General features: G+C 30.7%; 1 protein-coding gene across 1 annotated transcript; it reads left to right on the top strand.

Moving 5' to 3' along the window:
- The first annotated feature begins 2429 nt into the window (after window positions 1-2429).
- On the top strand, window positions 2430-14537 carry LOC112698262 (lysine histidine transporter 1). The gene is made up of 8 exons (XM_029287777.2): window positions 2430-2718; window positions 9066-9223; window positions 10199-10585; window positions 12139-12532; window positions 13607-13712; window positions 13831-13922; window positions 14071-14139; window positions 14227-14537. Exons 1-8 carry the CDS (start codon window positions 2668-2670, stop codon window positions 14323-14325), a joined length of 1356 nt encoding a protein of 451 aa, XP_029143610.2. The 5' UTR covers window positions 2430-2667; the 3' UTR covers window positions 14326-14537.
- The last annotated feature ends 4403 nt before the right edge of the window (window positions 14538-18940 follow it).

The following is an 18940-nucleotide window of genomic DNA, read 5'->3' as shown; positions in this document are numbered from 1 at the left end:
AACAAAAATAAGAAAAAATCAAATAAAAAAAATAAAAATACATAATGCTGAAAAATCAGTAGGAAGAGGAGGAACCTATACACTCAGTCAACTAAATAATATTGTAATACAATACATACATTTACATTCAAGTCTAAGAGAAGCAATGCTCCTAAAAGAAGAAATAAGAGCAACAGAAAAAAGAAAAAAATGAATAAAAAGAAGGAAAAATAATTTTTGCGTTTTGTAGTAAAATTTTGATGTCAAAATTTAGAAATTTATGTGTAATTGTTAAATAATTTGTGTATTTTTTGTTTTGATAAATTTTGCATAATTCAAAACTCTTCTTTTTCCTCCTCCACATCTTCTGCTGCTTGTTCTTCTTCGTTTTTATCTTTTTCTTTTTCATCTTCTTTTTCTTATTTTATCTTTCCATAATTCTTCTTATTTTATTCTCTTAAGATAAAAATTAGTTATCAAATTATTTATTAATCATTATGTATTCGTATATAAATATATGTATTATCTAATTTATTTTTAATGTGTGTTTTTTATTTCAATATATATACACATGTAGTTATTTTCGATGTAAATATAACATGATTAGTTTTTATAATATCTAATTTTACAAATTAAAACACTAAAATAATCATTTATAAATAAAGTAAAGTATATTTTTTGACCCTAAAATTTGACAAAAATTTCAAAAATATCCCTAAGTTTTATTTTGTTTCAATTTTGTCCCAAAAGTTTTCAATTTGCATCAAATATAGCTCTGACGGCTAATTTTTTAAAAAATTTAACATCTATTCAACCCCCAACACAAGCAAATCAAGCATAATTTTCATGTATTATTGTTATATTAGTCTTAAATTTTTTGAAAATTTAGCCTCCGAGAGTATATTTGATGCAAATCGAAAACTTCTGGGATAAAATTGAAACAAAATAAAACTTAGGGGTATTTTTAAAACTTTTGCCAAACTTTTGGGACAAAAAATATACTTTACCCTTATAAATATCTGTCTTTTTATATAGGATAATGCTACATATTCGTATTTTTTTGTTAACCAAGTTTAATCAAATTTGTCTAAGACAACAAAAATCAGTTATGTCTAATATTATTTTATGTTTATTGTTTAACTTGGTTAGACTTAGTTCATAAAAAGACTTGGATGCGTAGTATTATATATATATATATATATATATATATATATATATATATATATATATATATATATATATATATTAGTAAATACTTATTTAGAAATTTACTTCTTATAGAATTAGAAGTCAATTTTTATTGAAATTTATAGTTGAAAAAGTACTTTTAATTAATGTAGTTACAGAAAAAAAATTAAAACTAATATAAAAAAGATAAATTATACTCTTTCGAATTGATTTATAAGAAAAAACATAAATTTCATTTAAATTGAAAATTGATCATTCTAATGACATTTAATATGAAATTTTTAAATTGACTATGAAGTACCAAAAGTTGAATAAAAAATAATTGTGGGGTCAAATTTAAAATAATTAGTGGGGGCAAATAAATATTATTATTATTATTATCATGTACTACTCAAAAAAATTTCAAATCGTAGTGGGACGATTGCCCCCACACTTATATACATACATCCGTCCTTGGAAGAAGGTGCACAAAAAATGAAGAAGAAGAAGAACGGCGTGATTCTACGTGCATGTTGTGTATTGTGTAATAACAAATGAACTGAAAATTGTGCATTCTATAAACTCAGAAACTCTTGCATTCTATCCAAATTCGAATTCATAAACAACACTAATTTTAGCAAAAAAATGATGAAATTATTATTCATTATCACTTTATTCAATTGCATTTCATTCCATTGAATTTAAAATTGTTAAAAAATGAACCGAAATATTATCACAACAATACCATTGTGTAATAACAAATGAATAAAAAATCGTGCATTCTATAAATTTAGAAACTTCTACATTTTATCAAAATTCAAATTCATAAACAATACTGATTTTAGTAAAAAAATGAAATTATTTATTATCACTTTATTCAATTATATTAAATTTTATTTTATTTAATTTAAAATTGTTGAAAACAATGATAATAAAAAAGAAAAATAACAAAAAAAAGAAAAAAAAGAAAAAGCAATAGCTGCGCGTGTAAATTTAAATCACTTAGGTGAATTTAATTAAGAAAATCACTTAGATGCACAGCATTATTGTTTATTTAATTGGCTTCTTAAGATTTTTATTGTTTTAAACAAGTAATAATAATTGGAGGTCAAACTATTTTTTTCCCCCCCAACAATTGCAGTCACATTAAACTACTCCGGCATCATCATAAATTAATAACTTATGCTTTTTTTCCCGAAGAATTGTCTCTTGCTAGTAGTATGTCTCACCTTGACGCTAACCGTTTCTAAAACTAATAAATAATAAGCATTCAAAAACTACTTGAGGTTACTAACCTATTGCTGAAAAGTCAATGCCTCACTATAAGTCTATAACCAATAACCATCCTGGCTCTCTCTGACCCTTTCTTCATTTTAATTTAAGGCTTTAAATTACAGATAATTCAGTTTTAGAATTTGAGGGACAACCAATAATAAGCATTTTATGTTTCGATGCAATTCTTGTAATTGCAATATCTTTCTTCAGTTCTTACACAACTGCAGTTAGCCCTTTGGATTATCTATGGCGACTCAGCCACCAACTTATTACAACTTCAATTCGCGTAACACCAACGTAACTCTCTCTCTCTCTCTCTCTCTCTCTCTCTCTCTCTCTCTCTCTCTCTCTCTCTCTCTCTCTCTCTCTCTCTCTCTCTCTCTCTCTCTCTCTCTCTCTCTCTCTCTCTCTCTCTCTCTCTCTCTCTCTCTGAGTATGGATTATTATTCATTCTTACTTGATTTCGGTTTCTGTTAAATTTTGAACATATCAACATAGTAGCCGTGGTAGTTATATTAACATATTATTCAGTTAATTATTCTTATGGAGTAATATAATTAATTAGTTGTGTATTTCCCTCTTCTATTTTTCTTAATGATTTCTTATGCAAAATTGTGAATAGATCAATGGTAAAAAACTATTAACTAATAAACAAAATTAGGTCAACAAGGACGTAATAAGTTACCTGAATGCTAATAATTGGAAGAATTAATTCCAATTTTTTTTTCCTTTTCCTCGAATGAGGTAAATATGTATTAATTATTTGTAATAATAAAAAGTTTTAAATAGGTGAAAGTTCCTGTATATATATATATATATATATCCTTAAATAGCTTTTAAAAAAGTCTACTAAGTTTACAACAGGAAAAAAATTACTAAAATGTTTTAAATAACTATCAAATCAGTCACCAAAAAAAAAAAAACTATAAAATCTTACTAAAACCCCCTCCCTTCCATATCATCGATCTCATTTGGTGCATAATTCATCCTACTAAATCTCCCTTTATCTCAATTTCTACTCTTATTTCTCATTTTTGTTTTTGTCTTTGTTATGAATTATGATAACTAATAAATATCTCAAACACCATTCGTGTCAATTTATTACAAGAGATCGAAATATGGCACTATCATATTTAGTTGTCCTGGTCTCAACCACTATTTTTAATATCTTCCAACTGAAGAGAATTGTTTAAAAAGCTTGAACATTTTTATTTTGTATGTTATAGAATAATAAAATGTGAAATAAATAAAAAAAATTTACTACAAATATCCAAAGCAAGTTAATGGCACTTTTCCATATTAATATCATTGGCTAAAATTTTCAATTAAAATTTAACATTTAAATCAAATATAAAAAAATATAAGAAAAATCATACTGTAATCAGATGAGTTAGGTTCGATTTTGGTCTAAAATTAGCAAAATTTTTTATTTTGGTCTAAAATCAGTGAAATTTTCTTCGATTTATACGTAATTAGATAAAGTTTTTCCGATTTAGTTCCACTCCCTCTCCTTCTAAAAAAATAATTAAAAAAACATAATTTAATATATAATGTTAGCGCTTTCTTTTGAAAAATAAATATTTTTTATTTTATTTTAAAATTCTTCTCAAATCCACTTCCTTTATTTTACATGATTTTATTCATTTTAATTAATCTACAGTTTAAATGACATGAATAAAGTTATGCGTACATCAAAATCTATTACTAATATAAAATACATATTAAAAATAAATTAAATAATACATGTATTTATACACGAATAAATAACGTGTGACCTATGATGCACGAACACTGACACAGAGACAGGACACGATATGACATGGGACACGCCGACACACGAATTTTAAAATCTTACATGATACAGGGACATGCATATATATAAAATATAAAGTATTTTTTAAATAAATCGTAATGATATTTTAATATTTTATTAATATTAAAATATAAATTAATTTTTTAAATTATTTTTAATGTCTTATTTTAATTATATCAACTATTTAAAATATTTTTTGTTTTAATAAATAATAATATATACTATATCTAAATTTATTTTAAGAATATATATTAAGAATAAGACCGGACTGTTAGGATTTGGTTGAATTAGTCCCACATTGCTTAGGATAACAAATGGAGTGGGTGGCCTAGACTATAAATATGAGGCTAAGTTCTCCATTTGTTTTTGCACCAGTCAGAAACACTTTAAGCTTGTATCTGATTTTTTTTCCTCTATACTCTTGATTAGAGAGTGTTGTGAGGTGTAGTTAGATATTTGCTTTGAGAGAGTGTGTGTATTGGGGTGCCGGTGTTAGAGAGAAAGAAGTCTATGTGTTGTAACAATTTTCACATAGTGATATTCTCTGGTTGTCATTTGACAACGGCCGTGGTTTTTTCTCTGGTAATTGGAGTTTCCACGTTAAATTCTTGTGTTGTGATTGTGTCTATTTTATTTCTCTGTCAAAGGTATTTTCTCAAGGAGAAATGGTGTATTATTCCCAACAAGTAGTATCAGAGCTTTGGTTCGGTGGGATTTATTCTTAGTATGCTCTGTGGTTGCAGCCTAGTCTGACCTTCCACATCAGAAAAGAATTTTGTCTTGTGGCTTGAGGTTGATCTTTGGTTGCTGTTGTTGTTGCTGAAAGACAGTGTGACACTGTGAGAGTGCAGTTTGGAAAGGTTCTGGCTAAGGAAAGACTTGGTATTTAAGTGTGTACATTGTGACCCACCTCTCTTTCCTGGGGACCCTTCCTAGTGCACGGTCTACAGTTGAGTTATATTATTCCAGTATACGGTTGCAACAATGTCAGGATATTCAAGTGCTGTGAAGCTTGAAATAGAGAAATTTGATGGAAGAATCAATTTTGGCTTGTGGCAAATACAAGTCAAGGATGTGTTGATACAATCAGGTTTGCATAAGGCGTTGAATGAGAAGATCTCTAGTTGCTCTCTCTATGAGAGAAGATGATGTTCTCTAGAAGACAAGAAGTATCCTCATGGTATTACCGCACTGCCATAGATAAGGATAAGTTGTGGCAATCGGGTCTACAATTGCACACGGGCATTGGTTGGCGTTGAGATGCAAGGTGTGTGGCGGAGTTATGTCGATGGCTGAAGAACTTCTAGGAAAAGCCAATTTGGAAGTTGCACAATGAATTTTCAGCAAGGTTTCGATCTGTACCAAGGCGAAATGCTTGGAGTGGTCTAATTCCAAGTGAGTATACTTTCATGGTAGAGTATGATAGTTCTCTGAACTATGATTGTCGGTATAGACAATGGAAGTAAAGAATTGTAGGTGTTGACAATGGAAGCTGAAGATGTGTGACTATTTCAATCAAGGTGGAGATTATTAGGATTTGGTTGAATTAGTCCCACATTGCTTAGGATAGCAAATGGAGTGGGTGGCCTAGGCTATAAATATGAGGCTAAGTTCTCCATTTGTTTTTGCACCAGTCAGAAACACTTTAAGCTTGTATCTGATTTTTCTTTTCCTCTATACTCTTGATTAGAGAGTGTTGTGATGTGTAGTTAGATATTTGCTTTGAGAGAGTGTGGGTGTATTGGGGTGCCGGTGTTAGAGAGAAAGAAGTCTATGTGTTGTAACAATTTTCACATAGTGATATTCTCTGGTTGTCATTTGACAACGGCCGTGCTTTTTTCTCCGGTAATTGGAGTTTCTACGTTAAATTCTTGTGTTGTGATTGTGTCTATTTTATTTCTCTGTCAAAGGTATTTTCTCAAGGGAAAATGGTGTATTATTCCCAACAAGTAGTATCAGAGCTTTGGTTCGGTGGGATTTATTCTTAGTATGCTCTGTGGTTGCAGCCTAGTCTGACCTTCCACATCAGAAAAGAATTTTGTCCTGTGGCTTGAGGTTGATCTTTGGTTGCTGTTGTTGTTGCTGGAAGGCAGTGTGACACTGTGAGAGTGCAGTTTGGAAAGGTTCTGGCTAAGGAAAGACTTGGTATTTAAGTGTGTCCATTGTGACCCACCTCTCTTTCCTGGGGACCCTTCCTAGTGCACGGTCTACAGTTGAGTTATATTATTCCAGTATACGGTTGCAACAATGTCAGGATATTCAAGTGCTGTGAAACTTGAAATAGAGAAATTTGATGGAAGAATCAATTTTGGCTTGTGGCAAATACTAGTCAAGGATGTGTTGATACAATCAGGTTTGCACAAGGCGTTGAAGGAGAAGATCTCTAGTTGCTCTCTCTATGAGAGAAGATGATGTTCTCTAGAAGACAAGAAGTATTCTCATGGTATTACCGCACTGCCATAGATAAGGATAAGTTGTGGCAATCGGGTTCACAATTGCACACGGGCATTGGTTGGCGTTGAGATGCAAGGTGTGTGGCGGAGTTATGTCGACGGCTGAAGAACTTCCAGGAAAAGCCAATTTGGAAGTTGCACCATGAATTTTCAGCAAGATTTCGATCTGTACCAAGGCGAAATGCTTGGAGTGGTCTAATTCCAAGTGAGTATACTTTCATGGCGGAGTATGATAGTTCTCTGAACTATGATTGTCGGTATAGACAATGGCAGCAAAGAATTGTCGGTGTTGACAATGGAATCTGAAGATGTGTGACTATTTCAATCAAGGTGGAGATTGTTAGGATTTGGTTGAATTAGTCCCACATTGCTTAGGATAGCAAATGGAGTGGGTGGCCTAGGCTATAAATATGAGGCTAAGTTCTCCATTTGTTTTTGCACCAGTCAGAAACACTTTAAATTTGTATCTGATTTTTCTTTTCTATATACTCTTGAGTAGAGAGTGTTGTGAGGTATAGTTAGATATTTGCTTTGAGAGAGTGTAGGTGTACTGGGGTGCCGGTGTTAGAGAGAAAGAAGTCTATGTGTTGTAACAATTTTCACATAGTGATATTCTCTGGTTGTCATTTGACAACGGCCGTAGTTTTTTCTCCGGTAATTGGAGTTTCTACGTTAAATTCTTGTGTTGTGATTGTGTCTATTTTATTTCTCTGTCAAAGGTATTTTCTCAAGGGGAAATGGTGTATTATTCCCAACAAGTAGTATCAGAGTTTTGGTTCGGTGGAATTTATTCTTAGTATGCTCTGTGGTTGCAACCTAGTCTGACCTTCCACATCAGAAAAGAATTTTGTCCTGTGGCTTGAAGTTGATCTTTGGTTGCTGTTGCTGTTGCTGGAAGGCAGTGTGACACTGTGAGAGTGCAGTTTGGAAATGTTCTGGCTAAGGAAAGACTTGGTATTTACGTGTGTCCATTGTGACCCACCTCTCTTTCCTGGGGACCCTTCCTAGTGCACGGTCTACAGTTGAGTTATATTATTCCAGTATAGGTTGCAACAATGTCAGGATATTCAAGTGCTGTGAAGCTTGAAATAGAGAAATTTGATGGAAGAATCAATTTTGGCTTGTGGCAAATACAAGTCAAGGATGTGTTAATACAATCAGGTTTGCACAAGGCGTTGAAGGAGAAGATCTCTGGTTGCTCTCTCTATGAGAGAAGATGATGTTCTCTAGAAGACAAGAAGTATCCTCATGGTATTACCGCACTGCCATAGATAAGGATAAGTTATGGCAATCGGGTCCACAATTGCACACGGGCATTGGTTGGCGTTGAGATGCAAGGTGTGTGGCGGAGTTATGTCGATGGCTGAAGAACTTCCAGGAAAAGCCAATTTGGAAGTTGCACCATGAATTTTCAGCAAGGTTTCGATTTGGACCAAGGCGAAATGCTTGGAGTGGTCTAATTCCAAGTGAGTATACTTTCATGGTGGAGTATGATAGTTCTCTGAACTATGATTGTCAGTATAGACAATGGCAGCAAAGAATTGTAGGTGTTGACAATGAAAGCTGAAAATGTGTGACTATTTCAATCAAGATGGAGATTGTTAGGATTTAGTTGAATTAGTCCCACATTGCTTAGGATAGCAAATGGAGTGGGTGGCCTAGGCTATAAATATGAGGCTAAGTTCTCCATTTGTTTTTGCACCAGTCAGAAACAGTTTAAGCTTGTATCTGATTTTTCTTTTCCTCTATACTCTTGATTAGATAGTGTTGTGAGGTGTAGTTAGATATTTGCTTTGAGAGAGTGTGGGTATATTGGGGTGCCGGTGTTAGAGAGAAAGAAGTCTATGTGTTGTAACAATTTTCACATAGTGATATTCTCTGGTTGTCATTTGACAACGGCCATGGTTTTTTCTCCGGTAATTGGAGTTTCCACGTTAAATTCTTGTGTTGTGATTGTGTCTATTTTATTTCTCTGTCAAAGGTATTTTCTCAAGGGGGAATGATGTATTATTCCCAACACGGACATGCTGACACGTGATGGTATTTAGGTGTGTTTAAGTGTGTTCGGAGAATTTTTTTTTATTGAGACACGATTTGGACACAACAGACACGCGTGTCGGACGAGTGTCGGTTAGTGTTGTGTCCGAAATATGTCCGACACGTGGACACGGCAACTCAACAAAGTGTCTATGCTTCATAGCGCGTGACTCATTTTAATGGTTAATTTTAGTGTATAAATAATATTTTTAAAATAACATTTTATTTATTTATTTGTGTTTTTTTTTTGGGTAAAGTTTCTAGTATATATGTTTTCGTATGAATGTATATATAACTTGAATTCAAATTAAAGATAATTTTATTTGTTTTTTCCCAAACAGATTGAAGAAAAAATAGACATGCAAAAGACACTTGACGATTGGCTTCCAATCACTTCTTCGAGAAATGCAAAATGGTGGTATTCAGCTTTTCATAATGTCACAGCCATGGTTGGTGCTGGTGTACTTAGCTTACCATATGCCATGTCAAAGCTTGGATGGTAGGTTTTAAAACACCCCCCTTCCCCCAAAGGAAATGAATGAATGTTAAATCATTTTAAATATTTTAAATTTAATTCCAAAGATTAATGCAAAATTATAGTACACACCCTTAAAACTAATTTAATAAGTGGTTAGGGATAGATGTCTTCTATTATAAATTTTTTAAATCTTGATTCTTAAAAAATGTGGAATTTGTAATAATATATACCTCTATCTTTATGTCGGCCAGGAGTAAATATATAAACTGTAAAATTTGATTGCAAAAATATTTTTCTGTCGAGTGATCTAACTATATTGGATTGAATAGATTATGATGATAACATATTAAAATTAAGTGGGCTTAGCATTTTGAACTATATATTGGCAACATAGTAAGAAACTTAGATTAGTTTAGTAGTTAGTTCACTAGTCCAATTAAGTAAGTGGTTAGGGTTTGAATCTCGTCTTTGTATATGTAGCAATTCATTAACCAATGATAAACCCTTAAATGGAGCTCAGATTCGTAATGAATTAGTTCTTAAACTATCGAACTAGAAGATACCATAAAAAATTAAAAAAAAGTACTTTTGAACATTTCATATGCTTCATTTATAATAATATAGTAATATCTTAAATTAGTCTTTAATAATTTTGCTTCAATAAATTAGTTTTTAACAAAAAAAAAAACTGAGAGATTAGTCTATGATGTTTTCAAAATATAGATAAATCAATCTCAAAAAAATTATTAGTCTTTTGTGTTTTTTTTTAAATTAATATATATTTTATTTTTTAGAAAAGGTTTGATGAAAGGATTAAATTGTCTAAAATTTTTAAAAATAATATCTTAATTTGTCTTTTATTTTATTGCAGGCAATTTGTTTAACATTCTAAATATGATAAAATAATTTATCATTTTTTATTATAAATTAATTTATCCCGAACAACAAAATTTCAGAAACAATTTAAGATATTATTCTAATAACAATTTTATTTAGGGGACCCGGTGTGACCGTGCTAATCTTGTCATGGATCATCACTTTGTATACGTTATGGCAAATGGTTGAGATGCATGAAATGGTTCCAGGTAGACGTTTTGATAGATACCATGAATTGGGTCAATATGCATTTGGTGAAAAGCTTGGGCTTTATATTGTGGTGCCTCAACAACTTGTGGTTGAAATTGGTGTAAACATTGTATATATGATCACTGGAGGAAAATCATTGCAAAAGTTCCACAAAACTGTGTGTTCATCAAGTTGCAAACATATCAAATTGACCTTTTTCATTATGATATTTGCCTCAGTTCACTTTGTACTTTCTCATCTCCCTACCTTCAATTCAATTACTCTAGTTTCACTAGCAGCAGCAATCATGTCCCTCAGGTATTTCTAATTTATATCTCTTCTTGTCTTAACATTCTGAAAATTAAACTTTTTAATATTATTTCATTGAATAAATATATATGAGAAATTAATTTTAGAATAAAATATCGCTCCTATTCTCAACGTTTGGACCAAAATTTAAAGTTATTCATAACGTTTTAAACATTTTATTTAACTCTTTAGCGTTTTAAAATTGTTATGATATTATTCTGTTAACCATTCCATAACAAAGGTGCACATGTACACATTATAATCCACTTGAAAAACTAATTTTATATCATCATTAGTGAAAAATAAAACATTAAATAAAAAAATAACAGTATCATATGAAGAAACACAATGTAATTAGGATTTTGTATTGCTAGTGTCATTTTTTTATTTATTTAATTTTCTAGTTATTTTTACTAACATTAATATGAGATCAGCTTGCTAGAGTGGATTAAATAACTTCTACATGTGCATTTCTATTATAGAATTATTAACAAAATTGACGGTAAAATAATATTATAATAATTTTAAAACATTATATGTTAGGAACAACTTTTAAATTTGGTCCAAACATTGAAAGTAAAAAACAATATTTCATTCTTAATTTTATCAATCCAATGTTATTAAATTTCACCATCTTAGATGAATCTAAAAAAATTCATAAAATTTAAAATTGATTTGATATATATGTAAGCATAACACTTTAGTTTTAACCTATATTATAATTTTAAAAAATAAAAAAACACAACTATTAGATTATATATGAGAAAAAATTTTAAATGGCTCCTGATAATTATTTTGAAAGATAACGAGATTTTTAATAAAGAAAATCTTTTCTAACTTTTGGACTTTATTTTGGTGAGGCTGATTAGTCCATTTGTCAATATTTTCTTTTTATATTAACGAAATAAGCCTACATAGTATGTTAAACTGTTGATTTATCCGTTAAGAACCAACTAGGAGTGACAATTTTTTTTTTGTTGAAAGTCTTGTTGTTCTTTAAGGATAATTATTAGTTTTTTTTTTTTACCTTTTTCAAATACATTGACTAAATTTACTATGTTAAAAGTAAAAAAATATTATTGATTCTTAAATTATTTTTACTTATAAAAATTAAATAGAGAATACTTATATTAGTAATTAACGAATCACATAAGCATCTTTTGGAGAGAGATCATTAATAGAAGGATTCATCAGTTTCATTATCAAAGACTAAAATGAGTATTTTTTTGTTTTTTTTGAAACTTTGTAGTCCTTTAAAAAAATTATCAGAAGACAAGGATGGATATTTTATTAATGTCCCAATTTTATGAAATTTGATAAATTTAATTATTATGATAATAAGACATGATTGAACGGTTGGCCATGGATTAGTGAAACTCATCAGACATATGAACTCATTCAAGACTTACACAGGTTGTTGTATACATGAATCCCTCCTCATATATATAAGTAAATGTTAGTAAATCTAAAAATTCAATTACAAATTTTTAAATTATAAAATGTGATAAAAATATAACCTCCTACTAATTGTTAACTGCGATGTTGGGCTTATGATGATGTAGTTACTCTACCATAGCATGGGGTGCTTCTATCCATAATGGTGTAATAGAAGATGTGCAATATGGGTACAAATCTAAGAGTAAAGCAGGAACAACATTTAATTTCCTAAGTGCCCTTGGCGATGTGGCATTTGCCTATGCTGGACACAATGTGGTGATGGAAATCCAAGCAACTATTCCATCAACGCCGGACAAGCCATCAAAGGCTCCAATGTGGAAAGGAGTGATTGTTGCGTACATTGTTGTTGCTTTCTGCTACTTTCCGGTCGCTCTCATCGGCTATTGGATTTTCGGAAATTCTGTTGAGGACGACATTTTCTTCTCTCTACACAAACCAAACTGGCTTATTGCAATGGCCAACATGTTTGTTGTTATCCATGTCATCGGAAGCTATCAGGTCAAATTTATTCTCTACTTTTTCTTTTTTATTTTCAGAGATAATAAAAAATTATGTTATTTTGCATTTTTTTCATTACTGTTTATTTTATTTTGTATTATGTAATTATTGTTAAAATAATTGAATAATATTAAATAAAATAAGTGTATAATTATAGATGAAGAATGCTAGGGACCAGCAATTTTGGTGTTTCGTAACCATTAATTGGCCATCAATAGTATTTTTAATGATATGAGATTACATCTAATGGTAGGAGATCACTCACTTTTGTTTTGATGGTTAAGTGCTGGCCAGAAAATACAAAAGTTGCTGGTCCCTAGACTTTTTCATTATAGGTTTATACATATAAAATTAAATAATTATATTATGTGTATATAAAAAAATAACTAATAAATTAGTCACTTATATAAAATATATATTAAAAAGTTAAACTATACATATATTTATATATATAAATATATGATAGCTGATTTGATGACTAATTTTGTGTGTACATAATATTTTTATAAATCAAATGAAATAACCAAAAATACAAATTGTCTTTTAATTTTTAGTCTTTAGTTAATCTTTTTAAGAATTTATTATTATTTAATTAATTTAAATATCCACTTTTATGTATTAGTTGGTCAAAAAATCAGGAGAGTTGCTTTCTTTTTATTTTTTCTTTTCTCTTAAAAAATGAATAAAGGACAATATTTAAAAGATATTTAATTTAGTGCAACTAGATATCTTTTAAATATTGTTCTTTATACAATTTTTAAAGAAAAAAATAAAAAATAAATATTTTTTTTAATTTTTTGAACTACTAATACGTAAAAGTAAATACTTAAATTAATTAGATAATAATAAATTTTTAAAAAGACTGAAATTAAAGGAGAGCTAACATTTACATTTCTCATAAACTTTGACTTATTGTCGTTTAAGCCATAATTGAAATCAGCCATTGATTTTGCGTTAATTTTCTTACATTGCACCTTTTGGATATGGTCTCTTTTAATTTGAATTCTGCGAAATATTTTTGAAAACCTTTACTTCCAAAAGATAAACTATTTTTTTCATCATAATTTGTTGCAGGTGTATGCAATGCCAGTATTTGACATGATTGAAACTTTAATGGTGAAGAAATTCAATTTTCAACCTAGTACAATGCTTCGTTTCGTAGTACGCAATGTTTATGTGGGTAAGTAAACTCTTCTAACATTTAACAAACATATCAATTAACAAATACTTATTTCTTGATAAGTTCCAATGTATTTACCTTTTCTATGAATCTAACACATGATTCTCTTGGGTTTCAGCATTCACAATGTTCGTTGCTATTACCATACCATTTTTTGATGGCCTATTAGCATTCTTCGGAGGGTTTGCTTTTGCTCCAACAACGTACTTTGTAAGCTTAGCATATAAATCAAGTTTTTTTGAGATATCAATGGAAACACATTGACTAAATTTAATTTTTAAAAAATTATAATGATTTACGCATTCAACTTGATGGACAATTCTTTCACTTGTATATTTTTTTCTCCTTCAAATTTCAGCTCCCTTGTATCATGTGGCTTGCAATCTACAAACCTAAAAGATTCAGCTTGTCATGGTTTACTAATTGGGTATGCTACATATGTTATGTTTTAATTTTTATTCTACTTGATTTGTTTTGTTTTAAGCCAAGATTGATCTTGCTCCATTGTTGACAGATTTGCATTGTGCTTGGCGTAGCATTAATGATTTTATCCCCTATTGGAGGTTTGAGGTCAATCATAATCAAAGCAAAGACCTACAAGTTTTACTCTTGAACTCATTCCACCACTTAATTAATAATGTGAAGGTGCGACATGCATGCAAGTACATACCCAGAAGAAAAAGGACAAGAAATTAAAATGCCTAGTTTGACTCTCAATTTTAATTGATGTTGTCAAAAGTGTGATCTTTTTAGACATCTCTTTTCTACTTGATCTCGAGTGCGACTAAACTTAAAAAAATTAAATGAATTTCATACCTATTTGAATTGTGGTTTATGGATGTTAATAACTATATTAACACACTATATGTAATAGAGGACAACGAAAACTTTTGCAGCGTTCTAAAAGTAGAAAAGGGAACATGAGAAGCAGAGGAACTTGGTGTTAATGTTGCAAGTATGAGGAATGCATGAAGTTAGTCCCATATTAAAAAAAACAAAAAAGAATGATGAGTTTATAAAATGAGAGACCTATTAACTTAAGATTTTAAGGTTTTGAAAAATAGATTTGATAAAAACTTCATTTTTTTCTTCTCTCTAATTACAATTAATATATATATATATATCTATGCTGCTTGCATTTGGAATAGGCAAAAGAAAAATTTGCACCAACTAAATTTATCTATTTTGATTGGCTTTATCATAATATTTATGAAATTATTATTGGAGTGAATTTTTTACATATTTATTTTTTTTCCCTTTCACTACTTCACGAAGAACTCTTCACATAGTTTATAATCCTCGAAAAACTGAACACACAGGAGAAGCTAAATAGATGTGCTATAATAATCCGGCAAGACATGGATAAATGTGTGATACGTGAACTAGAGTCTGAAACTATTTGTTACTTATTTTTCTCATGTCACCAAGTTTGGAAGGTGTGGAAAAAGATAATCGATTGTTGGAATCTGATGTGGGTGTGGTTGCAATCTTTCAAAGATTGCTTGAGCTTTGAATGGGTACGAAGATGTCAAAATTGTTGGACTAACCGTGGAGAGCTTTCGATCATCGGAGAGAATTCGGGAAGGAATCAAGTGAGAGAACATAAGATGAGAAGACACCACATCTAACTCAAAACCTTAAAGTGTCAAGTAAATGAGTCTCTCATCTTATAAACTCCTCACTCTTCCTTACTTTCTTTGATGTGGGACTAACACTCCTCACACTTGCAACACTAACAATCTCCTCCTCAAGTGTGAGCCTCCACATCAAGCATCAACTTCCCTCTAACTCCTCCACCACTACGAGTATTCGTCCATCACACCGCCGCAAAATACCGTGGGACACGCCGCCCGGACCACCTTTGCCGGGAAGACTTTCGATGCTTCACCTTGAATACTCCTTAAACCAGACCGATTAAACCATCGGCTCTGATACCACTTTGTTGGACTAACTGTGGAGAGCTCTCAACCACCGGGAGAATTCGAGGAGGAATCAAATGAGAGAACATAAGATGAGAAAACACCACATCCAACTCAAAACCTTAAGGTGTCAAGTAAATGGGTCTCTCATCTTATAAACTTCTCACTCTTTCTTACTTTCTTTGATGTGAGATTAATTTTAACACTCTTCACACTTGTAATACTAACAAAAATTGGATACTATTTTCTTAGCTGTCATATAGGCTGTATGGAGCGTGAGAAATGGCATAATTTTCAGACAAATAAGGAGTCTATTGGATGTATGGAGATTATAGAGGGAAGGAGCTGAAATTTCACATAGGAGTTAATCTAGCTTCAAATTGAATAAGTTTGTTGATACGAGTTTAGTGGGACAAAGTAAAAAGTGTCATATGTCAATTGGTCTAATTAATGGAGTAATATGTAAGAGAATAAATTTTTTTTTACAAACATGACTAAATTATTTGTTTAAGATACGCATAAAAAATTAGTCAAGACGTAGTTAACAATTATAGAAAACTAAATGTCTTATTTTTTCAAGTTGCCTTGAAAGCTTTAATTAGTCAAGTTGAATCAAATATGCATTATCTTATTAACATTTATTTTACGATTTATTTCATATTTATTTTACTTTATTTTATTTTTATTGTTTTAGTCCCAATTATGATTTGGTCCATTTTATTTTAGTGAACTTATGATTTAGAATGTTAAAATTAAGAGATTTAGAAATTTTCAAACTTTGTAGCCATTATTTTTTCAATTTTTTATGAATGAATTTTTATGAGTTTGTTGAGAAATTTGGGTATGACCGAAGAAATAAAGTGATTTTCTTAACTGTTGCATCAGACAATTTGGGTGTGACAGAAGAGATAAATTTGATATAGAAATACTGTCCAAAATGTTGAGCGAGAACAGTAAAAAAGTTCTGAATAAAACTCAAATTATGGTTCATTCTTCTTTATGCAAGCTGAAGTTAATTTTTCTTTGTATGAGTCCTCTTTCTACATTTAGGATTTGCTTAACTAAGTCAACAGATTGAATCTTGAACCAGTTGAGGCCTTTTCTTTTCTTTCATTAATCAGACCAGAAAATCAGGAATTAAAAAAACAGAGGTGTGCAACACAGTAGCAACGGTTTCATTGGTAACTGATTCTCAATGGGTTTAATAAATCAAAATCCTTAATCTAGTGCTTTGATCCTAAGTTTTATTTTCAACCATTGATTTATAGTAGAACAAAGTAGCCACTATTTTCTTTATGTTACCTGAAATGGTGGTATAGAGGGAAGAAAAAATTAGCAAGCAATTGAGTTGCATGTTAATGAAAATTTTATACTTTTATTCTCTAATTTAGCTTAACTTATTTATATAAATTTTGATTTGACATAACTTTTAAGAATTGTTTTTCCTTCCTTTTTTTTGTGTTTAGTGAAAAAAGTGAACTTCCCTTTTTTCTTTGTGTCTTACCCGAGGCAACATAGCACCACCAGCAGAAAAATGTTATTTCTTTTAAGAATGGCAATAGATTGGATTAGGGCTTGGTCCAAGTAGCTATGGTTCAGATACTTACTTTTATTATTTGCGTTGCACAATGACATTTGGGCCTACAACACTAAATAAACTATCAAAACACTTTTGGATTTTCAATCCATTTATGTTTGTCATCACAAAAAATGTTATTATTGTTTACTAAATTCAACAAATAACTAAATCTTTCTATCTTTTTTTATATCGATGAATTTGTATATCTAAAATCTTGTTTGTAGATCTTAAGTCCTTCATATTAAATTCTCTAGTCAACTGAATATTCAATTCTTAGATACGATTTTTGTTGGAATCTACTACCAATATGTTATTTACATATATAAATTAAAATCTCTTTCACTTATAAGATTTATCTATGCATAGCAACTTTCCTAATAAAAAAAGAGTAAATTATCATTTGTACCCATAAAAATTGAAAACGTTGATATATCTACCCATAGAAAAAAGAAATTACCATTTGTACCCATGAAACATAAACTTTTGCTAACAAAACTATCAAAATCCAAAAATTTTTTTTGAAATTTTCAAATTACCCTACCACCACCACGTACTCCAGACCACAACTTTTTCAATCCCAAACCCACCACCGAAACTCTTCCTCACCACCACGCTAAACCCTAACTACCACCATCATTCAAAATGCCTCCCGTGCCTCCGACGAACATTTCAGGAACAGCGATTATTTCAACCAAACACAGAACAAGTACAAACTTCAACCATGTCTTGTTGTAACTCCAAGAAAAGAAAGAGACGCACCTGAATTTAGGGTAGAATCCTTCCATTGAAGGGGTAGCAGATGTGACGGTCATAGAATACAGATCCCAATTCGTTATCACATTTGGGAACAGATCCCAATTCGTTGGTTCTACTGGGAGAGTTTTATGACCACCATGAGAGAGTTCAATACCGGAGGTCCGTCATCGTCAGTCGTAAAGGAGGTCGATGAGGGTTTGGAGGAAGGGAGGCAGTCAAGGGACACGCCGACAAAGAGTTCTAGGGCGCGCAGCTGGAAGCGCGGGGAGATGGTTACAGCTGTGGCTACGGCGGTGATGGTTACAGTTGTGCTACGGCAGTGACGGTAGTGCGCAATTAGGTGATTGCGTCGCGGAGGAAGAAGGAAGGGAAGGCCAAAAGAGTGGAGATTGTGTGGAGGGAGGTCGTCTGGGAAGCTTGCAAATTTTTTATGGCGGCAGTGATGGTGGTAGTTAGGGATGAGAGTGGTGGTGAAGAAGAGTTTGGATGGTGGTAGGATTTGAGACTAGAAAAGTGGTGGTGAAGATAAGGGTAATTTAGAAATTTTAGGTTATTTTTTAGTGTTTGGATAATTTTGTTGTGTGAAATTCATATTTCATAGGTACAAATAGTAATTTCCTTCTTTTATAAATAGATATGTCAGCGTTTTTTACTTTCGTAGGTAAAAATAGTAGTTTACTCTAAAAAAATAATAAATGTGTATAAAATTTTTGTATAAAATAATTTAAATATTGGATATTTAATTATTTTATATATGTAAAATAAATCTCATTTTTAGATGTTTCTTATTAAGTAAGGAGTCTTACATTTTCTGTTAACTAAATAAATTTTAATTTTTTATTTATTATATTTTATATTAATAATTTAGAATTAAAATATAAAATTTAAAATTTAGAATTTAAAATTTAAAATTTAGAATTTAAGGAGCAATAAACTTCCTACTTAATTTCTTATAAATTTATCAATATTTGTCG

This window comes from Arachis hypogaea, chromosome 6 (assembly GCF_003086295.3).
Source record: "Arachis hypogaea cultivar Tifrunner chromosome 6, arahy.Tifrunner.gnm2.J5K5, whole genome shotgun sequence".
Lineage (NCBI taxonomy): Eukaryota > Viridiplantae > Streptophyta > Magnoliopsida > Fabales > Fabaceae > Arachis > Arachis hypogaea.
Note: the sequence above shows the minus strand (reverse complement) of the source record. Positions and strands in the feature narration are given on the sequence as shown.

Bases quoted from the DNA above. Each gene is read 5' to 3' on its own strand.
- LOC112698262 (XM_029287777.2), top strand. From the start codon at position 2,668: ATGGCGACTCAGCCACCAACTTATTACAACTTCAATTCGCGTAACACC. The intron at 12,533-13,606 runs GTCAAATTTATT...AATTTGTTGCAG, and splicing joins ATGTCATCGGAAGCTATCAG to GTGTATGCAATGCCAGTATT. The intron at 13,923-14,070 runs GTAAGCTTAGCA...TTCAAATTTCAG, and splicing joins TTGCTCCAACAACGTACTTT to CTCCCTTGTATCATGTGGCT.